Source organism: Drosophila eugracilis, unplaced genomic scaffold (genome assembly GCF_018153835.1).
Source record: "Drosophila eugracilis isolate 14026-0451.02 unplaced genomic scaffold, ASM1815383v1 contig_408, whole genome shotgun sequence".
In the NCBI taxonomy this organism is placed as follows: Eukaryota; Metazoa; Arthropoda; class Insecta; order Diptera; family Drosophilidae; genus Drosophila; species Drosophila eugracilis.
This window is the reverse complement of record NW_024573270.1, coordinates 1,661,313-1,685,493: the sequence shown is the minus strand read 5'-3', so window position 1 is coordinate 1,685,493 and position 24,181 is coordinate 1,661,313. Positions and strand designations below refer to the sequence as shown.

At 37.6% G+C, this 24,181-nt stretch overlaps 1 protein-coding gene across 6 annotated transcripts; it reads left to right on the top strand.

The window, feature by feature from the left end:
* The first annotated feature begins 95 nt into the window (after positions 1 to 95).
* Positions 96 to 24,100, top strand: LOC108103809 (histone deacetylase 4). Of its 6 annotated transcripts, none has more exons than XM_017209492.2 (14): positions 96 to 840; positions 3,281 to 3,344; positions 10,031 to 10,143; positions 15,411 to 15,518; positions 16,299 to 16,541; positions 16,611 to 16,684; positions 16,974 to 17,104; positions 17,781 to 17,927; positions 18,465 to 19,393; positions 19,463 to 20,674; positions 20,743 to 20,862; positions 20,924 to 21,358; positions 21,425 to 21,558; positions 21,633 to 24,100. In XM_017209492.2, exons 2-14 carry the CDS (start codon positions 3,311 to 3,313, stop codon positions 21,685 to 21,687), a joined length of 3,735 nt encoding a protein of 1,244 aa, XP_017064981.1. In that variant the 5' UTR covers positions 96 to 840; positions 3,281 to 3,310; the 3' UTR covers positions 21,688 to 24,100. The 6 variants fall into 6 exon arrangements, with proteins under 6 accessions (XP_017064981.1, XP_017064982.1, XP_017064980.1 ...); XM_017209491.2 differs by having other exon boundaries at positions 97 to 531; positions 16,269 to 16,541; XM_017209490.2 differs by having other exon boundaries at positions 97 to 840; positions 16,269 to 16,541.
* The last annotated feature ends 81 nt before the right edge of the window (positions 24,101 to 24,181 follow it).

Below are 24,181 nucleotides of genomic sequence, written 5' to 3'. Positions count from 1 at the left end.
AATAAGATAAGTACAAGTTCATCTCTGATAAATCGTTGTAGCTTTAATCGATGAAGATTTAAAATCGATTCTGAAAATGTTAAATTACATCGATAGTATTGAATAAACATCGATTATGTTCCAGCTCTAATCGTCGCTTCGCTCGTGGAATTCGGAACATAGAAATTTGTATTTTTTGCGTCGCTCCCAGAAAGTCCAACCGCAAATCGCGCGTTTTCCCCAAATAAAACCCCCAAAAATTCGAAAAAAAATATTTTCTTGTTTTTTTTTCTGTTCTCTCTACGGCGAGATTCCATTTTTTTTAAATAAATAAGAAACAACAACAACAAGTGCGTGCGCGTGCAGAAACGAAAAATTGAAAGAAAAAAACGACAAAATTGTGGGCGAATCAACAAGCAAAAGAGAATGAGCGATGATGAGGAGAAGAGGCAAAAGTAGAGGCAGTTGTCGTAGTACTAGTACCAAAAAGAAACTGCGAAAACTGCTTGTGAAGTGACAAAAACAACAAGTAACGAAAAAAAGCAAAAGAAGGTAAAAAGCAAAAAGGCAAAAAAAGAGCGCAAAAATATACGTCTACAAAAAATCAACAGCAGCAACAACAACACAAAAAATAACTTAAAAAAGTCGTGAATTCATCGTACAGTATATATATATATATTTATATATATGTATATGCACCAACACATACACGTAGAGTGAGAGCGAGAGAGCGTGCGTTATTTATTTTATATTTTCGTTAATCATTTTTCGCATTTTGTGGAACAAGTTGGAAAAACGACAATACAAACTAAAACAACAGCAACAAAAGCAGCAGCAAGCAGTTTGCACCACTTGGAAGAGGTATTTATGTTTGTTTGTTTGTTTGTCTTTGCCCCGTGTATTCTTATTAGCAGTTGTAGAGAGGAGAATACAGCATATTCTTATTAGATCAGCCAGACTTCTTTTTCGTCTGTTTTGCTTCTCACTCGATTCGCCGTTATTTATGTAACAAGTGTGTGCGTGCTAAATGAAGTGCTCTCGCTCTCTTCTTCTCCCCTCTTATTTTTTTTGCTCTCTGCATTTGATGATTTGATTTTTGTTCACTTAGTAAAGTTGCTGTAAATGTGGCTGCCACCCAAAAAAGAAGGGAAAAAGAAAAGAAGCAAAAATAAATAATAAAAGCTCCACCGCAAAGCGCATTGAACTGGTTTATGTTGTGCTCGCTTCTTCTGCTCTTCTCTTTTTCTCTCCTTCTCTCTTCTTGGTTATCAACATGATGCCAGAAAAAAAATAAAAAAGTAACAACAACAAAAGCAACAGCATCAGAATGGAAATTGCGGATCTTTTGTTGTTGTTTCGTTCGCTTTAAGCCGAACTTCTCATTCTTCTGCGGGATCTCTTCTTCGTCCCCGTTTCTTCACACTTTTCTCCCCCATTATCCATTTACATATTCAACTACAGTTTTCGCTCATAAAGCGTTAGTTCTTGAACTGTAGGTTTAAACTCAACTATTTTAATTAATAATACCGAAAGTTAAACGTTTTACCCACTGTATGTGTCACTCCACTGAAAATACTTTAGACCTTTTGGGGATTATAAGAGCCCTTGAAACAAAATATAGGATTGTAGATCACTTCACATGAAATTTTATTTACATATTTTTTTATTTTACAGTCTTAGTTTGTTTTTTCTTGTGTCGCCTCAGTGGAAAATACGCATTTCTAGCTCACAATGCAACCCACTGATGACTATAATTAATATGACTCGCCACGATAAATAGAGGCTGACAACTTACTCTTCTAGCCACTCTCCGCCCCTCGTTTTAATTTGTTTATTTTGTATAAAAAAATTAGAGCTGCGGAAAGTTCCCAACTTCCATGAAAATCATTACATAGTGGAAAAATGATCTGCAAATTGAAATGGAAATCCCCAAATAAACCAAGCTTTTATCATTATTAGTAATTATGTATTAAAATAACATTTATATGTGATTCAATATTTATATTGGGATATGGGCATACTCATTTTGATATTCTTAGCATTTCATCTTTATAATTTACTCCAAAAATGGTTAATTTAATTCAATTAGAGATTGTTTTCCTCTTGATTAATCATTAAAATTGTATCTATTGTTTTGAATGTGGAAATGCCCAAGAAAACCTAAAACCCACGTGTAATTGTTTTGTTTATCAATTTGTTATGATTCATTGTTTTAGATCAGGATTTCTTCGTGCGTCTTCTCATAAAACGATTTCTTCTCATTATTCTAGGGGCCTACTAGTTTTTACAGTCGAAAATAGGTAAAAGCTTCAAAAATGCGCACTTTTGTACAGTGTGACCTTGATTTAAGTTTTGTTTTAATTCTACAAAATATCTGGCCACCTTTATGGCATTACTTTGATTTTTCAATTAGAAGGTGGTGTATGAAATTAATCGCTTGAATTATTTATGAATATATACGAATGGTATTTTACTTAATTGGAACCAATTTAACGGTAATTTATTTACAATGCAATTTCTGCCATTTGGTTTTCTGGTTGTTGGTCGCTTTTGTTCTATTTGCTCGTGTAATTAGTGAACGGAAATTGTTTTGTGCGTCACATATGTAGGTATGTGTGGTGTTTGTGAAGGTCATTGGGGCAACTCGTTATCGTTTGACCACGCCCCCAAAAAGGCCCACCTTTAAAGAACATTAATACTGTTTTCGATCAGTAAAAAAAAAAAATGAAAAAAAAATCCCCTATCAAGTGTTCTCGACTGTGTAAACAAACCAACAAAAAATTCGAGAAGAGAGAAACAAACAAGAGTTTATTTTTGCATATCATTATCGGAGTTCTGAAAATCACAACAAAAATTTTCCAAAAATTCTTGCCTTATCAGGCACTTGTTTTTCGTTTTATTTTTCCATGTTTATCTGTTTTTTTTTTTTTTTGCGAATTTATTTTGAATGAAATTTTTGTTTTGCGATCTGGCGGAATCATTCATTTTTAAAATATACACACAAATATGTGCAATCTGTTATTTGTGTTTGTTTGAGGAAGTGTGGCATTACCCATGGGTAAAGATTCTTCCCCGAATGACTCATAATTCGAAATGGTCCGATAAAGTCAATCTCTTTTTCTTCTTGCACTGGAAAACTGTTTTTTTTTTTTTTTTAAATAGGAAATGTTTCTTAATGGGGGGACTAGATCTCGCACTGGTTGTAAGACACTTTACTAGATTATAAAGCAATTCCTTGTTAAAATGTTGAACTTAATTTTTTTTGGAATATTGTTTAATTTGATTTTCTGATTTGTTGCAGGTTCTGCCCTCCCCCAATTCCATATGCAAAATGTCTAGTCCCGACGATAGAATACCAATACACGGTAAGTGGGAATCAAGGAGCCTGCAAAATCCCCCTATTCCATAGATAAATTGGATTTTAGTTTAGGGCAGTATTGGGTGGTTATTATATTATATCCTCCATTGTTTGGATGTTCGTATGTAACCTGCATATAGCTATAGCTATAGCTATAGCTATAGCATTAACAACATTCGGAATACATAACTCAAAATGTACACAGACCATACACACACACACACGCGCAAACAAAAGCTTACACAGTCTCGGTGTATGTGTGTTTGTGTGCTAGTGTGTGTTGCCTTCCAAAAATAACTGTAATAAGCACATACACAAAAGCGGGCCAGAACTGCGCTGTCAATGGATGATGCACATTGGTTCGAAGTTGGCAAATAATGTGAATAAAAGCTCTACACAAACTGGTTGAGAATTATAAGGCAGAAGGATTTTGCAATAATATTTATATAGATCATTTTAGCTAATATAATACTAATTATCTTGAAATTATTAAATTACCAAAATTATTACTGAGAGCCATTGAAATATAAAACAAATATTTAATTTATATATAAAGCCAACTAACCAACTTTGGCACGTTTTAATTCTCAAGATTCTTTATTATTTATTGATTTAATCCATTCAGTACGTGAACATTTTGGCAAATATTTAAGCCAACTATTTGGGTCGAAGAACAATGGCTAAAACCATTCCCCAAATAATCACCTTCCAATTTGAATTGTATGTTATTTTATCAGGCAGATGGTGTATCAAAATTCTGAGAAATACAACGCACATTCCTGAATCTACAGAGCAACTTCTCTTTACCAGCTGTCAATCAAATCAGTTAAATATTTGCACAGCTTGAACCCACTGTGCGTTTGTTGCTCCTCTCGGCGGAGGTGGAAAAGTGGGTGGTGGTGTGGGGCTCTACACAGTGGGATCTACTAACTTTTTTTGTCCCGGGCAGGACGACGAGAACAACAACAAGAACATTGTCCATGGTCGGGTCGTCAACGTTGCTTTCGTCTCTTTCACGGCAAACAGAATAGATATGGATGTAGATATAGATGGGTGGCAATGGAAACGAAGGGAGGAGGAGGACTTATGTTTGGGTGGTTGAGGTGCCTGGTCTTGGCCCTAACAAGTGTTGACGGGAATTTTTACATTGCAGTAAAGCAATTATAACGATCTAAGGTATCTAAAGTATGAACTTTCTTTCTATCCAAAATGTTTCCTATTTAAAGAGAATGTTTTATATTATTTTACTGCAGCTCAATCATTTTACGATTTGATATATATATATATATATATATAATTACCACCAACAGATTACTTTCCGTATTAATACAGAGATTAATAAATAATTTGAAAACCTAACATAAAGTAATGCATTTCTCGTTTTGTTAGATTTAAAACTTGTTTTTTTGGTGACCATGAAAGGCCAGAAAATAGCTAGTAACACAGCACTAATCTTGGACGTTTTTCTTTTTGGCCATCCATCGAAACCACTGCCAATGCCAAGCACGTGGATGGTCTGGAAAATGGGTGGGAAATACGAGAAAATGGGCAGTGTGGATGGTGGGTGTTGAAGGAGATGGTTTGGAGACCCGTAATCTTCGCTTCGTGCTCAGCTCTCTCGCTCCCCGATTCGATTCTTGTGCTCGTTTTTGCTCTCCCCGTCTGTTTGTTTGCAACCAAAAAGAAAAACATTCGTTTATCGATTTTCGTCTATTTTTAGACACAAAAGCAACAGCAACAAAAATTTACTTGCCTTTCAAATGGATGGTGTAAATGTGTGTGCTTGTGTATGTGTGTGTGTGTGTGTGTGTGTGTGTGGACTGTTGACTGACGACCGGACCCGTAAAGCCCACGAAACCCGGAGACCCGGGCCACCTCCTATTTCTCCCCCATCAGTTTTCTGTTTTCTGTTTGCCACGTGCAATCCACCGACGCGTCCGGGGATTCTCTTCATATTCCGCAGCCATTTTTCAATGGCTCTGGGTCCCCAGGATCTTGGTCTAATTGCTTGGGAAATTTTCTGGAGCAAGGGCAATGTAACTACATACTTTCCCCAACCGAATGTCCAGCTGTTTGGCATCGATATGCCATTAAATATTCACTAGAATTACATTCAGCCCACCTCCCGCCCCCCCACACCTCCCTGAATTAATAATCAGGAAGTTCTACCCTGGCCTGGTTAATAGCTATTATAATCCACTTATCCAACTGAATATAGACCATGCAAATTTCACAATGTCAAGGGTTGATTTAAAATTAGCTTTACCTTCATTCAAGGACTTGTTGGTGGAAAAACAAACAAGCTGAATTAGTAATTATGTATTTTGCCCTCTGTTTGATAATAACCTAGTTAATAATTAAACACCCCAACCTTTCAACAATGATAAGTCCTTTTTGCTTATTCTCAATTGAGTATGATTAATGAATAATTTGGCTATCCATTGCTTCAAGGCCTTTGTTAGAGAAAGTCTTTTTCCCTTATCTTTCTAACAACATTATAGTTAACCTAACGCACATTAGAGAGAGTCTTTAAAAGTAATTTGCATCAATTAAGTGTACTTTGATGAGGAAGTTTGCCTTTGCCAAGTTCAGCTGCAATTACCAATTTATTAAACTTTGAAAATGGCCAACTATAGGCCAACTTTGATGAACTTAACTCATCACAAAATAAAGTTGGTAAACTATGTGTAAAGTAGCTAAAGGACTGTTATTCATGTACTAAAAAGTTGAAGTAATTTACTGGAAATTTATTTATAAATTTCTATAAAATATTTTTGATAATCATTATTAAGCAAACGATTAATAAACTTTTATATTTACGCAGTTTCATTGGATATTTGCACTTAATGTTTTTCCCCTGAATTTATTTCCTTCGATTAATAATGCTTTCGTATAGTGTTGGCATTCTTTTGGGAATGAACTTTTGAGGAATATTTATATATAGAAATTAATTGCCCAGCTTTGCATTACAGCACACTCACACATCGCATCCCCATGTGGGGCCAGAATTGATTGTCTAAGACGCAATAAGTGAAAAGTTTTTCCTTTTGCTCTTGTTACTTTTTTTTTTTTTCTTTTTCCTGTTTTCCATTGTGAAACACGCAGCACCTGCAAGAAGGTCGAAACCCCTATCAAAAAAAAAAAAAAAAAAAAGGAAAAGAAGGAAAACCCCACACTTATTTTGTTTTCTCCAGTGCCAGTGGAGCATTTATTGTAATGGCATTCCAAGAATAAAACTTGCTTCGCTGTTTGCGCTTGTCCCTGTGTGTTTGAGCTGTTATATAAAATCGTTAGGGCTTATGTATCGCCCTTGTATAACCCCCTCACATCACCATCACCCCCACCCTACGCCACTGTCTCTCCACTGTGGGGTAATCATATCGAAAGCGGCGTCGCTGCGTTTTTTTTATTCATTTCATTTGCCCACAGTACTCGTTAGGAACAACAACAACAAAAAAAAAAAATGAAGAAAATTTACCTTGTATAGGTTCGTTCTGCATTTTGCCACAAATTGGATGAGTCATATTCAAAAATAAATCCCATATATCAATGTGCCAGGATCTGGTAGGAATGTATTTAAGCTGTAGCTCGAAAAATGTGAATTACGAATATTATTTCCTAAAATCATGGAAACTCAACTAATCGTAGTAATAAACATATATTGTTATAAATTTTGATAAGATTTTGATTTTTATATACCAGCAATATGCAAATTATCTGCTATATGTTTTTTATTATTGATCTAAAAACCAAATAATTTTAGGCTGAATTAGTCACATCTAAATAAATAGACCAAGATGAAGTTAATAGAATAGTTGTTGGGCAACTAAATGTTTCATTTTATATGGTCATTGGGTTTATTGTTTAGAAACCAAAGGTCGGTTCTAATATTCTGTTTACCTCTAAAGATTCCTTAACCTATTAAGGTAAACAATTTTGAGGAATTCAGATACTTTCTAAGCCATAACAGATAATTGAAAGTCGAAAAACTACTGTTTTGCTATTTATTATTCTGGCTGTGGCTGTTTTTTTGACTTTACATTTGTCAAGGTAAACCCGAAATCGGGGTATTTTTATTTTTGGGGGTTTTTTTTTTTGAGAGTTGAGTTTTATAGCCTAGAACTTAATGGGGAAAAAAACACCAATAACAAACGAGAACGTTTTGTCGGCGTTCGTTGTTGTTGTTGTTTTTTTGGCCTGGCCCAAAAGTTTAGCTGTTGTTGTGTCTATTTTTAGAATGCGCGCGCTGGAAATTTACCCACACAATACAAATACAAAGGCACGCACACACAGATACTCACACAGACAAGCACATGGAAACCTTACTATCACTCAAAACAAACTTATTGAGGAAGGAAGAAAAGAGAGAGACAGAGAGGTAGAAAGATTGGGAAGTGGGTGGAGCAGGGGGGCTGCCTGCTCTCTTTCTCTGTTGTTGTCGTATCAATTTCCAATTGAATTTCAGTTTCAATTTCAATGACAGCAGCGCCCCTCTCATAAAATTGTATACCGTTTTTCTGGGGCTTGTTTTTTTGGTTCCTTTTTTTTTTCGTTCTGCGGCCACACACATACACGTGCTTTTGTTTTTGTTGTGCCATTTGGTTGCCTGGTTTCTATGTCAACACACAAATTGACCTTGAAGTTGGAAAAAAAAAAAGAATGCCCAGAAGGGGGAGTTGTGGGTTAGAGGAAGACAGACATTGAGCCAAAAAGAGAGGGAGAAATAGTCAGTGCTACGCATTTACTTTTGTTTAAAACGGCATGGCTGAAAAAAATAAATATAAACAGCTGATTGCAAGCCATCCTCTCTTTATCTCCCCCATAAACTGCACCTGTAGTTGCACACTCACTTGCCTCTCTCTTCGTGCTCTCATTCATTATTTAGATAAGCTTATAGACTGGGGATTACTCTACGTTTTTCTAGCATACTTAGAAGTGATAAAAAGAAGAAAAACCTTACTGAAAGGGTATTTAAGTCGACAGATTTTCCACATTTGTGCATTATCATTAACTCTTACAACATAAAACATAAACATTTATGAGAATATTGAGAAAGGGTATCAAAAATTCGACCCTGCTCTACATAATCCCATTGCATTTCGCATGAAATTTCAATTGGGATTTTGTCTTCACGTTTTAAAAGCACACAACACTATATATAATGTGATGTTGGTTGTGTTTTTTGTTTTCCTTGTTATTTTATCTCGTTTCACTTTTTTGTACTTGTTGTTCTGTGCTTTGTGCAATATGCACTGCTGTTGTTGTTGCAGTTGCATATGTAGTTGTAGCTTTTGTAGCTGTGTGTGTTGCCACTTCTAAATATACTCCCCAAAGCCATGCACGATTTATAAATGCGTCTAAAAATAGAACAGCAAAGCAGCGCAGCTAGCAGCGCAGCAGGTCACGGCCTGTTCAGTTAGATATGCACCGACGACACACACACACTTGTACTTGTAGATACACCCACAGTTGCGGTCAAAATTATAGTACCTTGACCTAAAGTAATAGTGATATTCTAAAATATAAATCTATTAATCTTCTAATTAATTAGAACATTTTTGTTTAATTTTATTGGGGAAAAGTTTGAAACATTCAAACAAACGTACATTATGCACATCTTTTTTTTTGTTGTTTTTTGTTTTTTTTTGTTGTTTTTGGGCTTTGCTCTTTGTTGTTCTATTTTTAGAACCGCCACATAGCCCAAATATTCAATTGAAATCAATTTCTAGACCAAAAAACTCGACTTTGCTGATTAGATCAGCGCTTGGCAGAGAGAGAAAGATAGATCAAAATAACAAAGAGAGAAAAAGAGAAGAATCATTACTAATTGGACTTTTCGGTTAGTCATCTCTGCATTCTTATTGGCACGCAATTAGTCCAGTAAAATAATGAAGATTAAGAGAGAATCCTAGTCTCTCTTCCTCTCTCGCTACAAGATTTATCAATGAAATATTTTCCAACCGATTTTTCCCCAGTTTTCCGATTTTTTATTTTTTCATCACTTCTGGTTGGCAGCAAATCAAATTCGAGCGGTGGAAAAGAGAAGAAAGAAAAGGGTGAGACAGAGAGAGAGAGAGAGAGAAAAAGAGAAATAAAAGTTGCTTGGGCGTCACGTGCGACAAAACAAGAGGAAGAAAAAGCTAAAGCAAAAGTTGAGAGGAAATCGTTGTAATCGCTGTTAACTTGTACTGCACAAGGTTACTAAAAATAGTCAATACACTGAAAGAAACGATAAACACTCTTTCTTATGTTTCTTTAATTTCTGCAAAAATAAACTAAAGTTCGTTCATACATCTTAATATGAACTTTAGTAGTGAACAAGAAGTGGTATTAAAACTTCAAAATATATAAGTGAAATTATTTAAATTTTTTTTCCTGTGTATATACACACACACACACACATTCACAAACACAAATGCCAACCATCGAGGTCCAACGCGTCGACAAAATACGTTTTAGATTTATTTTTAAAAGCGTCTGATAAGCGCGGCGGCCTCTTATCTACATAATCGGTTCAGCGAGCGAGTCACACCTCCTCCAGATCCAGATCCATTTCCAGAGAGAGAGGCCCTCTATCTACCTATCTATCTATCTACGTATATATATATATATATGGACGAAATCTATATCCCTCTCTGAAAAAACGTTTCAAATTCGCTCGCTCAGTTGTGTGTTTACATTGTCAATTCGCAGATCTGCCATCAGAAGCCGGAAGCGATGAGCGATTGCTGCACATAACGCCGGGCACTCTGACATTGGACTTCAAGCCCCATCCAGCGCCGGATATCGATCAGCAGATCATGGAGGTGAGTCTATTCCCCTTATATCGATAAGAATCCGATCTTAAAGGTTTCATGATGAAATAGCACTCTCTATGTTGTTTTATTTTCTGAGCTAATATCAGTCTTCATTTTAGCTATGAGTAAATTTGATAGTTGATTAGCACATTTGAAATATTATAAACTAATAAAATCATTCAAAACCTAATGGAATTAATAATAAATAAGAGAAGAACAAGTTGATATAGAGCTTCATGAAATATCTTTTGGCAAAACTCTTGTTTCCAGGGGCATGAAAATAAATCGTTGGGGTTATCAGCATTTCAGAACTTTTTTTTTTTTGATGACTAGTTTGCTTGGTTTATGTTGTTAAATATAAATTATATCGTCATCATAATCGTCATTAAAGGCGTATAGCGGTATTCAATTTTATTTTGGTTTGATTAAATAGGAAAAGTGCAGGCTTGGGGTGTGTTATTATGTTGAGAAATATTCAGAGTTTTAGTTTAAAGGACCTTTAATTTCAAGGATATTTAGACCACTTTTCCAGACAACTAGCCAGCTTTTTTTTGTTGTCCAGTTTCTCCAGCTGGCTTTTTCATATTTCCCTTGTTTCTTTCATCTTGTTTTATTTTTGTTGAGCTTTTTCGCTTTCCGCTTTATTTATACTTTATTCGCCTGGCTCTTGTGCTTGTATATGTTCTGTTTAGTATATGTTAGTATGTGTGTGTGTGTGTGTGTCGATGGGATGCTGCTCCTCATGTTGGGAGTCTAAATTTAAACGCGTGTACAACTTAATGATTCTATATTTATTGTTTTCACTACGAAAATATGTATGAGTTTTTGCGCATTTTTTAAATAAAATCCTCTAAAAATAGACAGAAACCGAGTCAAGAGAGCCGCACAGCGAGCGAGAAATGTCGGAGAAGATGCCAGTGCTGAGGATATATAGATAACACTGCCTATGATGGACACCCCTATGGTGTTTAGGAAGTTTTTAAAAAGATAACAGATTGAGTTTTGAAACCATATATATAACTGCTAAAAAGTATGCTATGAAATGTTAGCTTACTTTCACAAGAATAGTTAATGTTACTTTAAAGATAAAACTACAAAACCTCTGATAATATTAGATATATATTTTTAATCCTGCTAGTGAGTGTCTTCTGTACCAGACGAAATTTGTTTGTGACTTCGTCTCTCTATGACTTGGGCCCACTGTAGCCGGGCATGATGGCCAGCATGTGCAGCAGGCCCACCTGCTCGACCCTCTTGTTTCCCCATCCCTGCCACGCCCCTCTTTGCCCCACCAACGCCCCTGTCTTCTTTGTGGGTCGGCTCTTCTTCTTATTTCTGGTACCGCTTGCATTCAATTTATAGTCTTGGGGATTTATTTATGCCTCGATTTTTGGCTGCAGTTTGCTTTCTTATTTTTGTCGTAATTTGTGTTTTCCTCTTTTTTTTTCCTCGTCGCATTTCTTTTGTTTTGTTTTCGTTTGAAATCTTTATTTTTAGCATTAAAGAGTGTTTTATATGCAGCATTATGTTCAACGTGTTCTTCTTCTACTTTTTCTGCCTGCCACACCCCACCGCCCACCGGTTTTTTTTTAACCCACTGTACACGGAAAGAAAATGCCCAGAGGGGTAGGTCTTGAATATTTATATTGCAATATTTTTTAGACGTAGAGTCAAAGGTTCTACTGTTTTGTGAATCTAACGAATGAAACTTACTTTTTCTGTCATTTTTGGGCTAATTTTACAAGATTTAATTTTTGTCCAAATTTTGCATATTTTGATAAATAAAAATTTGCATCCAAATTTTCGAAGAATGGCACAAATTTGACATTTCCATCTGTGAATGCAGTTTTCATAAGAATAAGAAAACAAACTCAACGAGGTATTACATTCCATATTTGGACCATTTTTGGCCAAGTTATAAGCAAAATACTGTCATTGTGGGAAGACCAAATCGATGTTAACCAAAATTTGCATTTTTGATAGCACCAGGACTTAATGCAATTCAAAAAAAGATAAAGATTGTTTTCTGTGTAATTTGCCCATTTTCATCCCATTTGAGCTGCCTTCGTTTTTCATCAACGCGCTTGCCGTTTTTGTTATTTTCGGTTTTTCCTTTGAATTTATTTTGGTTCTTTTATAAACTCTGCGGGTTTTATTTTTAAAAAGAACACACATACACACACAGTTGACTGGTTAGATCACGCACACACACAAACAATTGCCAATCAGTGAAAATGTTTTATTGAATTCCTCAGTCTATTTTCCTTTTAGCATTTTGTGTGTTCTGTTTTCGTTTTCCGTCTTTTCTTTTTCGTTTGTATTTGTTCTTTCGGTTTCGGTGGCACGAGCAAAATGCAAATTAGCAAAAATTGATGGGCGAGTGGGTGGTAGGTAGGTAGATGGTGGAAGATGGGCGGCATAGTGGGGGTGGTGGTTGACAAGATCTTAATGAAGATGATCATTGATCTTTGATCTTCGCAGCACAAATTAGGCAAGAATAGTTTCGCATTAGGAGGAAGAACGTGAAGATTGGAATGTGATTGTGATGGGGATTTATAGAAGCCCCCAGATAGGAAGTTCTTAAAGAATGCTAGACATTATTATCTATTAGGATTCGATATTAAAATAGATATTTGCAATATCTCTATTTAAAAGTTAAATAAAAACCTTTTAAACTGGTTTTCCAATAATCACTTATGTTATTCCAACCGAAATGGTAAAATAAAATCTTATTTAGTCATAAAGTATAGTTATGTTTATGTTCCTGAAGTGATTTCATTTTCTCTATTCTATTATTATCCACTTAAAAAACCAAACAATGTATTTTACAAGCCATAAAAATAGATCAAGCTGTGATCGATTACTAAAGTGATTCAACTGAATCTATTTTCTTACCAATTTCCGGAAATTCCTTGTTCGATCTCTTGATTCATCATCATCAGCAGCATTATAATCATCATTAGACTTGAATGATCATTGACTTAAGGTAGACATTGCATTTATCCGCTTTCATTGAAATTGTTGTTGTAAGTCCGCCCTTCTTCCTATTTTACATCTTTTGTTGTATATTTTGTTTTTAACCCGCTCCGATCTGCAGTGTTTCTATTTATATGGGCGTGCCTGTGTGTTGTCTTTTGCCCCGCTATAATTATAGCGCAGGTATTTATAATTATAGCATTGGCCATAGCAACTGGCGAATGTTGTGCAAGCGGGCGTCGTCGCTGCAGGGGGTGGTGGGTGCTTTTCTTTTTTTGTTGGTAGAGAGGTGGCAGGATGGTGTGGTGATTGCAGTTTCCTAGGAATCGATGTGGCATATGGTTAAGGTTCTTCTTCTCTTCCTGTACAGGGGGAAAAATCAAGTCTCCCTATGAAAATTTCTACTATCACATGTATAGTTTTTAGTGCTTAGAAAAGTGATTCATTCTTACGATTAAATATAAAATACCAACTACATTTTTTTGTTTACAAAATTTACATAAAAATTTGGAAATATTTCTTTTAGACTCTTATTTTTTTGCCGTGTAAGATGCGATTGTTGTTGATATGTTTTGAGTGATGATGTTGTTGACGGTTCTCTATTGCAGAAGCCAAATGCCCATTTGTCTACCCAAGTTTTCTCTCTCTGTGGCCCCCCTGTCTTCTCCTGTCTTTCTCCTCATCTCGGTTCTGCTTTCCCCTTTCTTCTTCCCCCCAATCTTCAGCGCTTTGTGCTCTTCTTGCGGCGCTCTTTCTCTGCCATCCCATATTGCCATCGTAACAGTTTCGAAATTTGTGTTTATATTTGATTTTTTCGCCAGTTGGGCCAGTCGGCCGAGTGAAACTGAAATGAAAGTGCCTCCCTCATTTCCCAGCGAATGCCGAGGCCAAAGCGTACGCGCCAAATACCTAAAGGAAAATATACAACAGAAACAAAATACTTAAATAAAAAGAATCTTAAATAATAGAAAGCAAAACATAAGAAAAAAAACTGAAAACTTAAAACCTAAAACAACATCCATCATTCAACTTTAGCACAAACACGCAGTTTTTTTGGAAATTCCATGAAAATAAGTGCCTGACCAAAAAGTTTATAACCAAATATCGAAAGCAAACAGCCAAAGACTAAACAAAAAAAACAAAAAAACGATATTATAAAACAAAGAAATCCAAGAAAACAAAAAAAGAAACAAAAGTGGCAGCCGAAACCAAAGATTATTTATTGAGTGAAGTAAGCTGAAAAGTGAGAACACCTTTCCTTACCCCACCTGAAACTCACAAATAAAAATATGAGATAAACATCATTTGCTTTATTTATTTATTTTCCGTTTATTTTTTGCATGTGTGACTGCGTGGGGGGTGACACTCACACATATAGAAAAAGAGATTGCGAGAGAGAGAGAGAGAGTGTAGAAAGCATATTGCTAAGGTCATGGGAAATATGCAAATTTTATGACACATCCAAAGAGCTAGGTGAGATCAGGAAGAGGAAAAACCAAAATTACCAGAAGAACCGAAAAAACCAAAATAAAATTCAATAGATACTGGCAAAGTGATCGAATGTTTCTTATCGGTAATCGGCTAGATTGGATTTAAATCGATATTCATTCTGCTAAGTTTAAGGGAAATATATAAAAAGCAAATAATTCAGAAAGATAAACCTTAATAAGCAGGAAAATCGAAAGAAAAACTAATCAAATTCAATAGAAATTTAAAGATTATCTTACTTTTGTTATCGATCATTGCTTATATTCTATTTATAAAGTTATAAAGAGCAACTTTCGATCAAGTTTTGTTTGATATCTGTAATCAGTTGATCGTTTAATGTATGGGCTATTGAGATCACTGAGATATGTTTTCAATTACCTAGGATATGCGATTGTGATCTTAAGGGTTTCTGTGTTTTGTGATCTATACATATTTATGATCTTTTAAAGGATTTCTATGACATCAATACTTGAATTGAGATATTTAGAAACTTTGCTTTTGCAATCTCAAACTCAAAGTATTTCTTTGATAATAGTGTAGTTGTGTATAAAATCTCATGAAGATTTAATTAAAAACAGCAATTCTTTTATATCAAGAAAGGAAAGATGAAGTTTAGTGGAAAATCATGTTAAAAATAAAGCCTGTGATGGGTCTCCCAACTGGAAGTTCAGATTGATAGGACTTTGTGTAAAAGAGAAAGCAAATTGATAATTGCGATCACGTTTCCCTATCAATTAGTTGTACAAACTCCACTTAAGCAGTCTTATTAGTTATCAAAACTTATACCAATATTATATATTCTGAAATTACAGCTCAAGAAGAGTCAGGAGTTGCAGAAGCGACGGCTTTTCCACACGTTTCAGGAGCAATCGAAGCAAATGGAATTGGAGCATAAACTCCAATTGGAGCACAAGTATCAAGTGAGTAGACGATGCAGTTCCGTTGATGTTCTTCTAGTCTTATACTTGTTGCTGTTGCTATTTATTTATTTAGTTTCTTTTTTTTTGCCTGTCTTTATAAACATGAATATTAATAATAATGATGATGATGATATGTCTATGATGGCTGTATATGTGTGTGAGTGTGTGTGGGGGCGACAGACAGAAAACAACGCAAAATAAAAACAAACGACAAAGTAAAAGAGAATTGAAATGAAATTATACATATGAAATATATTATATTATCTTGCCGGAAGTGTCGGAAGCGTCTTGTGTGATGACTAAGGCCATCGTTAACACTCTGTATTCAGTATTCTCTATATAGCCATGTCTCGCACAGATCTTTAATGTTCCAGAAAATGTCTTGTTAAATCTCAGACGATCTCTAGTTTTTACGACTGATATATATATATATATTTTTCATATTTTAAGTATTACATTTAATGGCCCAATACTCAGAATTAGTCACCTTTCCTTTTTTTTTTTTGAATGAAACTTTTACCGGAAGCTATCTAAAATTTTGAAATCATCATAAAAAGATGGAATTAGCCATCTTTTTTTTAAGGCTAATATCTTTGGCAAAAATAGTTGGGCCATAGCAACAGCAACATTATTTGATTTTAACCAACAAAAATGCATATTAAAAATGACTATTACTTTCCAAAAAAACACCACGATAAGAAACAACAAACAAACAAACGATTCTCTCTCGAACTTATTGTAATTATTCAGTTTGCGGTGAATTCACATGGCGCTTTCCAGGAATTGACAGTGACAGCCGCCGCGCTGGCTGAGGAGCAACATCGCCAGCAGCAACATCAACATCAACCGCAACAACAGCAGCAGCAGCAGCAGCAACACCAACACCAGCAGCAGCAACAGCAACATCAGTCGCAACAGCAGCAGCAACATCAACAACAGCAACAGGGACGCGGCAGGGACGGTATGAAACTCAAGCAAAATTGTAGCGCCAATGCCAGTCCCGAGGTCAAACAGATTCTCAATGTAAGCTATCCAATGTCCTACATCCACATAATCCTTGAAAGAAATCAATTCTCTACTCCTTTTTCATAGTGCTTCATCATGAGCAGGAAGTCGCAGGCGGCGGCTTCGAATGGGACAACGACAACGTCTCCTTATAGGAATCGGTAAGAGAAGGCTTCTTAAAGAATTAAATTAAAGAATTAAATAATGAATTAAAGTAGAAAATAATTAAGTAATTCATGGAACTAAATAATAGATCTACCATTTCTGTAAAAATGAAATTTAATCTGCATTCTATAACCACTTAACTTACCTAAGGACATCGTTACGTTTCTTAGTTGCAAGAAGCTTGAAAATCCTTGAAAATTTATATATACAACACCATACTTATACTCGATGTAACCATACGTATATACTATATATCATCCTTCTTACGTATATCTCCTTTCGCAGTGGCGTGGTGAAGAGCTCCTCGGGCGAATCCCTCCCAGCTGGAACCGTGACCAGTGCGCATCCGTACAAAATACCTCAGCCGCCCTCCTCACTGCTCAAATATGAATCTGATTTTCCGCTGAGGAAGACAGGTGAGTGAAATATTGGATATTATCATGTCAGCAGGTGGTACAAGATGAGATTCTTCTAAAAAAAAAAAAAAACCTGCTCCCCCTTGGCCCTCTTTTGTTTTCTTTTTATTGCCTGACATTGCTGTTGTAACTTGGATTTATTGTCTAACCAACCAAGCAAACGAGTTGCAAAAAGATAAGGGGCTAAGCCAATGATTTTTTGCATTAAATTGACAGATAAAAATATATATATTTCCGAGGGTCATGTAACCAAAATGCCACAGGATGAATTTGTTAGATAATTTCCGTTGTGCAATGATAAAATGGTTTGGGTAAGCTTCTTTTAGGTAAGAATTTTGGTTAGGAGTTTGAGTTGAACTTATAAAACAGCTAAGCCAGAAAGAAGAGGTATTTCCTTTTATACAATGATTAATTAAGGGAACTATTTTGAAAAGGTTTTCACATTTTTAGCCGTTTACTTCCACAGTTCAATGTAATTAGTTTAAAAGTTAGTAATAGCTGAAAATTCCTGAGATATCAACAAATAGCATGGCTAACTACTAACTGCAAGTTTTGTTACAAAAGCTAAAGTTCGACTGCCGCCTCTTTACGCTGTAATCATAAGCCTGAAACTTTTTTAATAACCCCGCAAAGACTAACCCAAAAAAAAAATGTGTGTGAACCGCTCCCAAAACAGCATCCGAACCGAACCTGCTGAAGATCCGGCTGAAGCAGAGCGTCATCGAGCGCAAGGCCCGTATCGGTGGACCGGCCGGAGCCAGGCGCCACGAACGCCTCCTCCAGGCGGCGCAGCGCAGGCAGCAAAAGAACTCCGTTCTCACAAGTACGTATCATCTATCATCTATCAACCATATGATCCAGACTTATCAGAACTCAAGATCACATCTTTATAAAGACGAAACAAGTTAGTAGGTTTAAATAGTTTTCGGATTTTAATGGGAAAACTAATAATACTTTATTTTAAATATTATAAAAATGTTCTTTTGATCTTTAGTTCGTTTTTTACTCTTTTAAAATCTCAATAAAACTTTCGATCCTTTCAAGTTATAGAACTGATATACACTTACAGAACCTTGATCCTTAAAGATTTGAGAACATAAAACATATTCCAGGATCTTCATATTAAAGTTATAAAAAGGTTATAACTTATAAATTTATCAATATTTAATTTTTGTTTAATATTTTTATACTTTTAACCATTTATTGTTATTGTTTATTCGTTGTTTTCGCTGTTGTTTTTTTTTCACTGCTGCTGTTAAATTAACAACTTGAAGACCAATTCGCTTAGCTCAGTTAACTAACTTAACCGAAATCAATGTAAATTCTTGATTAACTTAAATTGAATATTTGATTTCTTTAGATTGCAACAGCACACCGGATTCAGGGCCCAATTCTCCGCCCTCGGCAGCTGCATTGGCTGTAGGCGTGGTGGGCAGCCGTGGATCACCGACAAGTGCACCCATTCAGGAGGAGAACGAGGAGGGCAGCCAATATCAGCCGGGTCCCAGGAGCAGCATCAACGATTTGCCATTGTTTAGTTCACCATCGATGCCCAATATTTCGCTGGGGCGACCGCATTTACCCAACTCGGCGCAGGCATATGCCCAGGTGGATGCCCAGGCCCAGGCACAGGCTCATGCTCAGGCCCAGGCTCAGGCACATGCCATGTTCGCGGCACTGCATCAGCATGTGGCTGCCGCTCAAGGTGGCTGCGGACAGCCGGGCTATTACAATCCATTGGGAATGGCATTCGTTGGTCGCCAGCCAGCACCGTTGGCCATGATTCCTGCCACGGGGATTGCACCGCAACAACCGTCGCCCGTAGTGCGCAGTGCATCGGCCACCTCGACATCCTCGTCGCAGGCCTCGTTGGTAGGTGATGTGGCACCACCACAGGCTCATGCCGCCTCCACCATTCTGCCCTCGTCCTCATCCTATATGCAGCAACTGGGTGGCGTAACCGGTTCGGCAGTTAATCTCCATGCCGCCGCTGTGGCTGCAGCTGCAGCAGCAGCAGCCGCTGCCGGTTCACTGCCACCAACAAATAGTCATGGTCATGGTCACGGCTCCCATGCTCATGCCCATGGACATGGTCATGGTCATGCCCTGTACGGAGCACATCAGCACAATGTGCCCATCACGGATGCCCAGGTGGCGCAAGTGCATCTGCACAAGCAGGGCCATCGACCGCTGGGTCGGACGCAGTCAGCACCACTGCCCCTGGGTCATCCAATGCTAACCGGAGCCGGGCAGTTGAATGTGGTCCAAACGCACTACGAGAATAGCGAGGTGAGTGGCATCTTTTATATGGATTCTGGATCCTCTGAGAAATCTTAACTAACTTTCGTATTCTTGCAGGCGGAGCGCCAAGCGTACGAGCACCAGGTGCTTAATCAGAAACTCCGCCAGACCGTCCTAACACGCAGTGGAGCAGCTGCAGCCGCCGCCGCTGCTGCCGGTGTGAGTGTAGTGCGTGAGGCGCAGTTAAAGGAGGAGGATGATGACTCGGCTGCCGAGGTTATGGACCTTACTGACAAAAAGAAACCGCCGAAAACGGTGTTGACCAACACGATAGCAACCAGTACGTCCCAGAATCTGCCCGAAGCATTGGCGGCAGCGGTGGCCGCAGCCGCCTACCGTGCCGCTCCCTCCACGTCCAGTAACTCCGCCTCTGTCACAAAGTCCGGTATCAAGCTGCGGGATCAGGAGTATCTGCAACAGCAGCGAGAGCAACTATTGTTAAGGCAGCAAGATGAGGAATTGGCCAAGGGTCTAATGCGTCCACTTTCGCGAACTCTGAGTAGTCCATTGGTGCCGCTGGGGCCGCATGGTCTTAGTCAGATTCCCGATACTGGACAACAGCCAGCACCAATAGCCACATCATCGTCGGCTGATCATATACCGCCCGTGAACCTCACGCTACCGCATCGCCAGCACCGCCAGCTGAGCACCCTGTATGCCAGCCAATTGCGTAACCACCAGCCACCTACGAGTGGTTCACCGCCGCACAAGGTCACCACTGGATTGGCCTATGATCCGCTTATGCTAAAGCATTCGTGTATTTGCGGTGACAATGCCCAGCATCCGGAGCACAGTGGTCGGCTGCAGAGTGTTTGGGCACGGCTTAATGAAACGGATCTGGTGAAGCGTTGCGATCGATTGCGTGCCCGCAAGGCGACACAGGAGGAGCTGCAGACGGTCCACACGGAGGCGCATGCCATGCTCTTCGGTTCGAATCAGTGCCAGTTAAGCAGGCCCAAGTTGGAGAATACATTGTCGGCGAGCTTTGTCCGTTTGTCGTGCGGCGGTCTGGGTGTTGATCTGGATACCACGTGGAATGAGCATCATACGGCAACCGCTGCACGAATGGCCGCCGGATGTGTGATCGATTTGGCATTGAAGACGGCCAAGGGGGATCTGCGGAATGGTTTCGCCGTTGTCCGGCCGCCGGGCCATCATGCGGAGGCCAATCTGGCCATGGGCTTCTGTTTCTTTAACTCGATAGCCATTGCGGCCAAGCTACTTCGCCAGCGAATGCCCGAGGTGCGGCGCATCCTTATCGTTGATTGGGTGAGTGTGCCTGTTCCTGATTGTCATTGAAACTGGACTAATCTTCTGTTTAACTTCTTCATTTACAGGATGTGCATCATGGCAATGGCACTCAGCAAGCATTCTACCAAAGTCCCGACATTCTATATCTTTCCATACATCGACACGATGACGGTAATTTCTTTCCCGGCACTGGTGGACCCACAGAGGTAAGCTATTCTTAAGAAATTTTATAAATCCTTCTTAATCTGGTAAATGAATTCTTTACAGTGCGGCTCCGGTGCTGGTCTCGGCTTCAACGTGAACATTTCATGGTCTGGGGCACTTAATCCGCCGCTGGGTGACGCCGAGTATATCGCTGCATTCCGTACCGTTGTGATGCCCATCGCGCGGAGCTTCAATCCGGACATTGTGCTTGTCTCCTCTGGCTTCGATGCGGCCACCGGCCATCCGGCCCCGCTGGGCGGCTATCATGTCTCGCCGGCCTGCTTTGGTTTTATGACCCGCGAACTCCTCCAGCTGGCCAATGGCAAGGTGGTTTTGGCCCTTGAAGGCGGCTATGATCTGGCTGCCATTTGTGATTCCGCCCAGGAGTGTGTAAGGGCGCTGCTCGGTGATCCCGCTGCACCGATAGCCAAGGCCGAATTGGAGCGACCGCCTTGCCAGAATGCCATCAATACGCTCCAAAAGACGATAGCCATTCAGGTGGATACTAGATCTTTAACGGGTTGATCTTGAACCCTAACTAACTGATGTTTTGGCTTTTTCCAGCAAACGCATTGGCCCTGCGTGAGGATGCTGGAACATACGGTGGGTCTGTCCGCGCTGGAAACGCTCAAGGTGGAGCACGACGAGTCCGAGACGATCAATGCCATGGCTGGCCTCTCGATGCAATCGATGCACAGGTGAGTTTTAATTTAAATAAGTTAAATTTTATATAAAAAAAATGAGTAACATATTCTTCTTACCGGTTTTACAGAACCCTATCCCGCGATGATTCCGAGGAGCCGATGGATCAGGATGAAACCAAATAGGTGGCGAAGCAAATTGGAGATTTGGGGCAAGAAGACGAAGGGCGAGGCGAAGATATGTGGGCGTGGCAGGGGGAATGGCGAGAGGGCGTAGCCGCAAGCTGCTCAATGCACATTTAGTTATTTGTTGTAGTTGAATTGATTGTTGTTGCTGTTGTTGTTGTGGCGCTCGCTTGCAATTGTTGTCGTTGTCATTGATCGTCTATAGCCACATCTATCTCTCTCACTCGATCGAGAATATATATCTATATAGCTATAGCTATATGTTAGTCCTCACCCAAATCCCTACCCAAAAATGAGAAACATCGAAAAATAAAGTAGGGGAAAATGTCTAAAAAGAAGCAGAACAGGGCCTAAAGTTCAAAATGGTGGCTGTGCCTCCAAAAAAGAAAATAATTATAATAATTAGAAAAACAAGAACCCTTAGAAACTGGGGAATTTTATATGAATATATAGTCTATATACAAATATAGTATATATCGGATGGAGAATTTAGTTGGTAGAATTCCTTGAGAGATTTTTTTTTTTTTTTTTTTTTTAGAAGGTGAAAGATGAGGTATTTTAACGCACACACACACACACACACAAACACACGCAACTCAATGTATCTTATTATTATTATTTAAGTAAGTGTGTTAAAAAAAAGGATATAGAACCACTAACATAATGGTAATATAAACTATAAAGTTAAAGTTAAAAGGAGATCAGGTGCAAGAAGCGTGTGTTTATTTCTTTTTTTTTTTTTCTTATTGTTCGATAAGGTTGAACCTCAAAGTTTCCCAAATATATATAATACCCCACCACGCCCACTTTATCCCGCCCGCCCAGATGAAGATCGAGGGAGAGAGTGGATTAGGTGTTATGTAGAATGCTTTAGTTGATATAAGAATATGAGAAAAACTTTACAACTAACATGTTAAAAGAAGAAAGCAAAAAAGCGAAAAACTGAGAAATCTTTTTGTACAATTTATAGTTTAGTGCAAGTTTCAAGTACAACATACTATTATTTAAAGAATTCTATATATATACATATATAAATATATATTGTGCAATAAATGTGAGAAAATGAAAATCGAGTGCAGAGCAAAAACAAAATCACACAAAAACAGAAACTAAAACTAAAACGAATAAGAGAAAATTGTTGTTAAATGTTGCCGAGATCTTATATACGTATGTATACCTAATAACTGTTACAATAATAACCCATTATATATATTTGAATATATATATATATATATATATATATAAATAAATGCACATGTGTATTCACCGTGTGTGTAACGATAACGATGTTCAACAAATGTCTGAAATGAAGTAAAACTATTATTATATGTAAATAAAACACAAAACAAAGTGAACAATTTTAATAAAAAAAAAAACAAACAAAAAAAGCTACAAAATCCGAAAAACATTCACGCTCACCCATATACACACACACACTCACATATATACGTCCTGGGCAGGACCCGTAAGGCGTGGATCGGGAATTATCTGGAATACCCGTTTAACCGCTAACCGTTAACTGTAAAAGCGCTGTAATTGTATTTGTACTCGTGTACCTTTAGCTGTTTATAGCCGTCTCTCTCTAACTCGCTACCTTACCAAAAAAGTAAAGCAGCAACTCAAAATAACGGATTATGGACAAAGAAGAAGCAACAGACAAGGATCAAAAACTTTTAGCAAGCGAAGAGAAAGAAGAGAATGTGGAGTAACAAGAAGAATAAGCACAACGAGAGATGGACCGATTAGGCTCCAACTGGATGAAACAATTGTTAACAAAACGAAGCAGAAACTAAAAAAAAACTAAACTTTAAAAACAAAAAAATTAAATCACAAATGTAACTATTAATCTAAGGAAAGAATAATGCCATTGCTAGGGTTTTTATATTTCAATTTTCATCCTGATTTTTTCCTTTGCCTACAAAGTCCTAAATAAAAACCTTATTTCAGAAACATGAAAAGTTAGAATGATGAATTTTGTAACTTAGATAATGTATTGAGTTGCTTTAATATAAAATTCGAAATATCCTATATTCTCTGTTTTTTTAACTACAATTTCCCTTATCATTGCTTTAACTAAATATAATTTTTAGTTATCTTAAATTTCACACCTCCATCATTCATTTACCTCTTCTGATAGTTTATTTTTAACTGATAACAAGAAACATAAAAACAAATTATACTAACAAAGTGAAATATTGTTGTTGCGCACTGCAAAAAAAAAAGAAAACAAAAAATAATTCCATAAGCTGAGAAATAGTAAACAAAATGGTTTTAGCAAAATGAAAACAAAATCAAATATTTATATATTTTGTTTATTGTTGCACAAATAAGTCCAAGGAAAAGAAAACATTTAAGAGTAATAATGTGTGTCGCTTTTTCTAAACGAAATAAAACGAAGAAATCGTCAAGAGTACTTCTATACAGTTTTTTTCTTCTCTGTGTATGGATTTAAAATTTGGTGAATAATAGGAAAATCTTTAATTTAATGGGCAAT

Bases quoted from the DNA above. Each gene is read 5' to 3' on its own strand.
- LOC108103809 (XM_017209491.2), top strand. From the start codon at position 3,311: ATGTCTAGTCCCGACGATAGAATACCAATACACG. The intron at 17,928-18,464 runs GTACGTATCATC...TGATTTCTTTAG, and splicing joins AAAGAACTCCGTTCTCACAA to ATTGCAACAGCACACCGGAT. The intron at 19,394-19,462 runs GTGAGTGGCATC...GTATTCTTGCAG, and splicing joins CGCACTACGAGAATAGCGAG to GCGGAGCGCCAAGCGTACGA.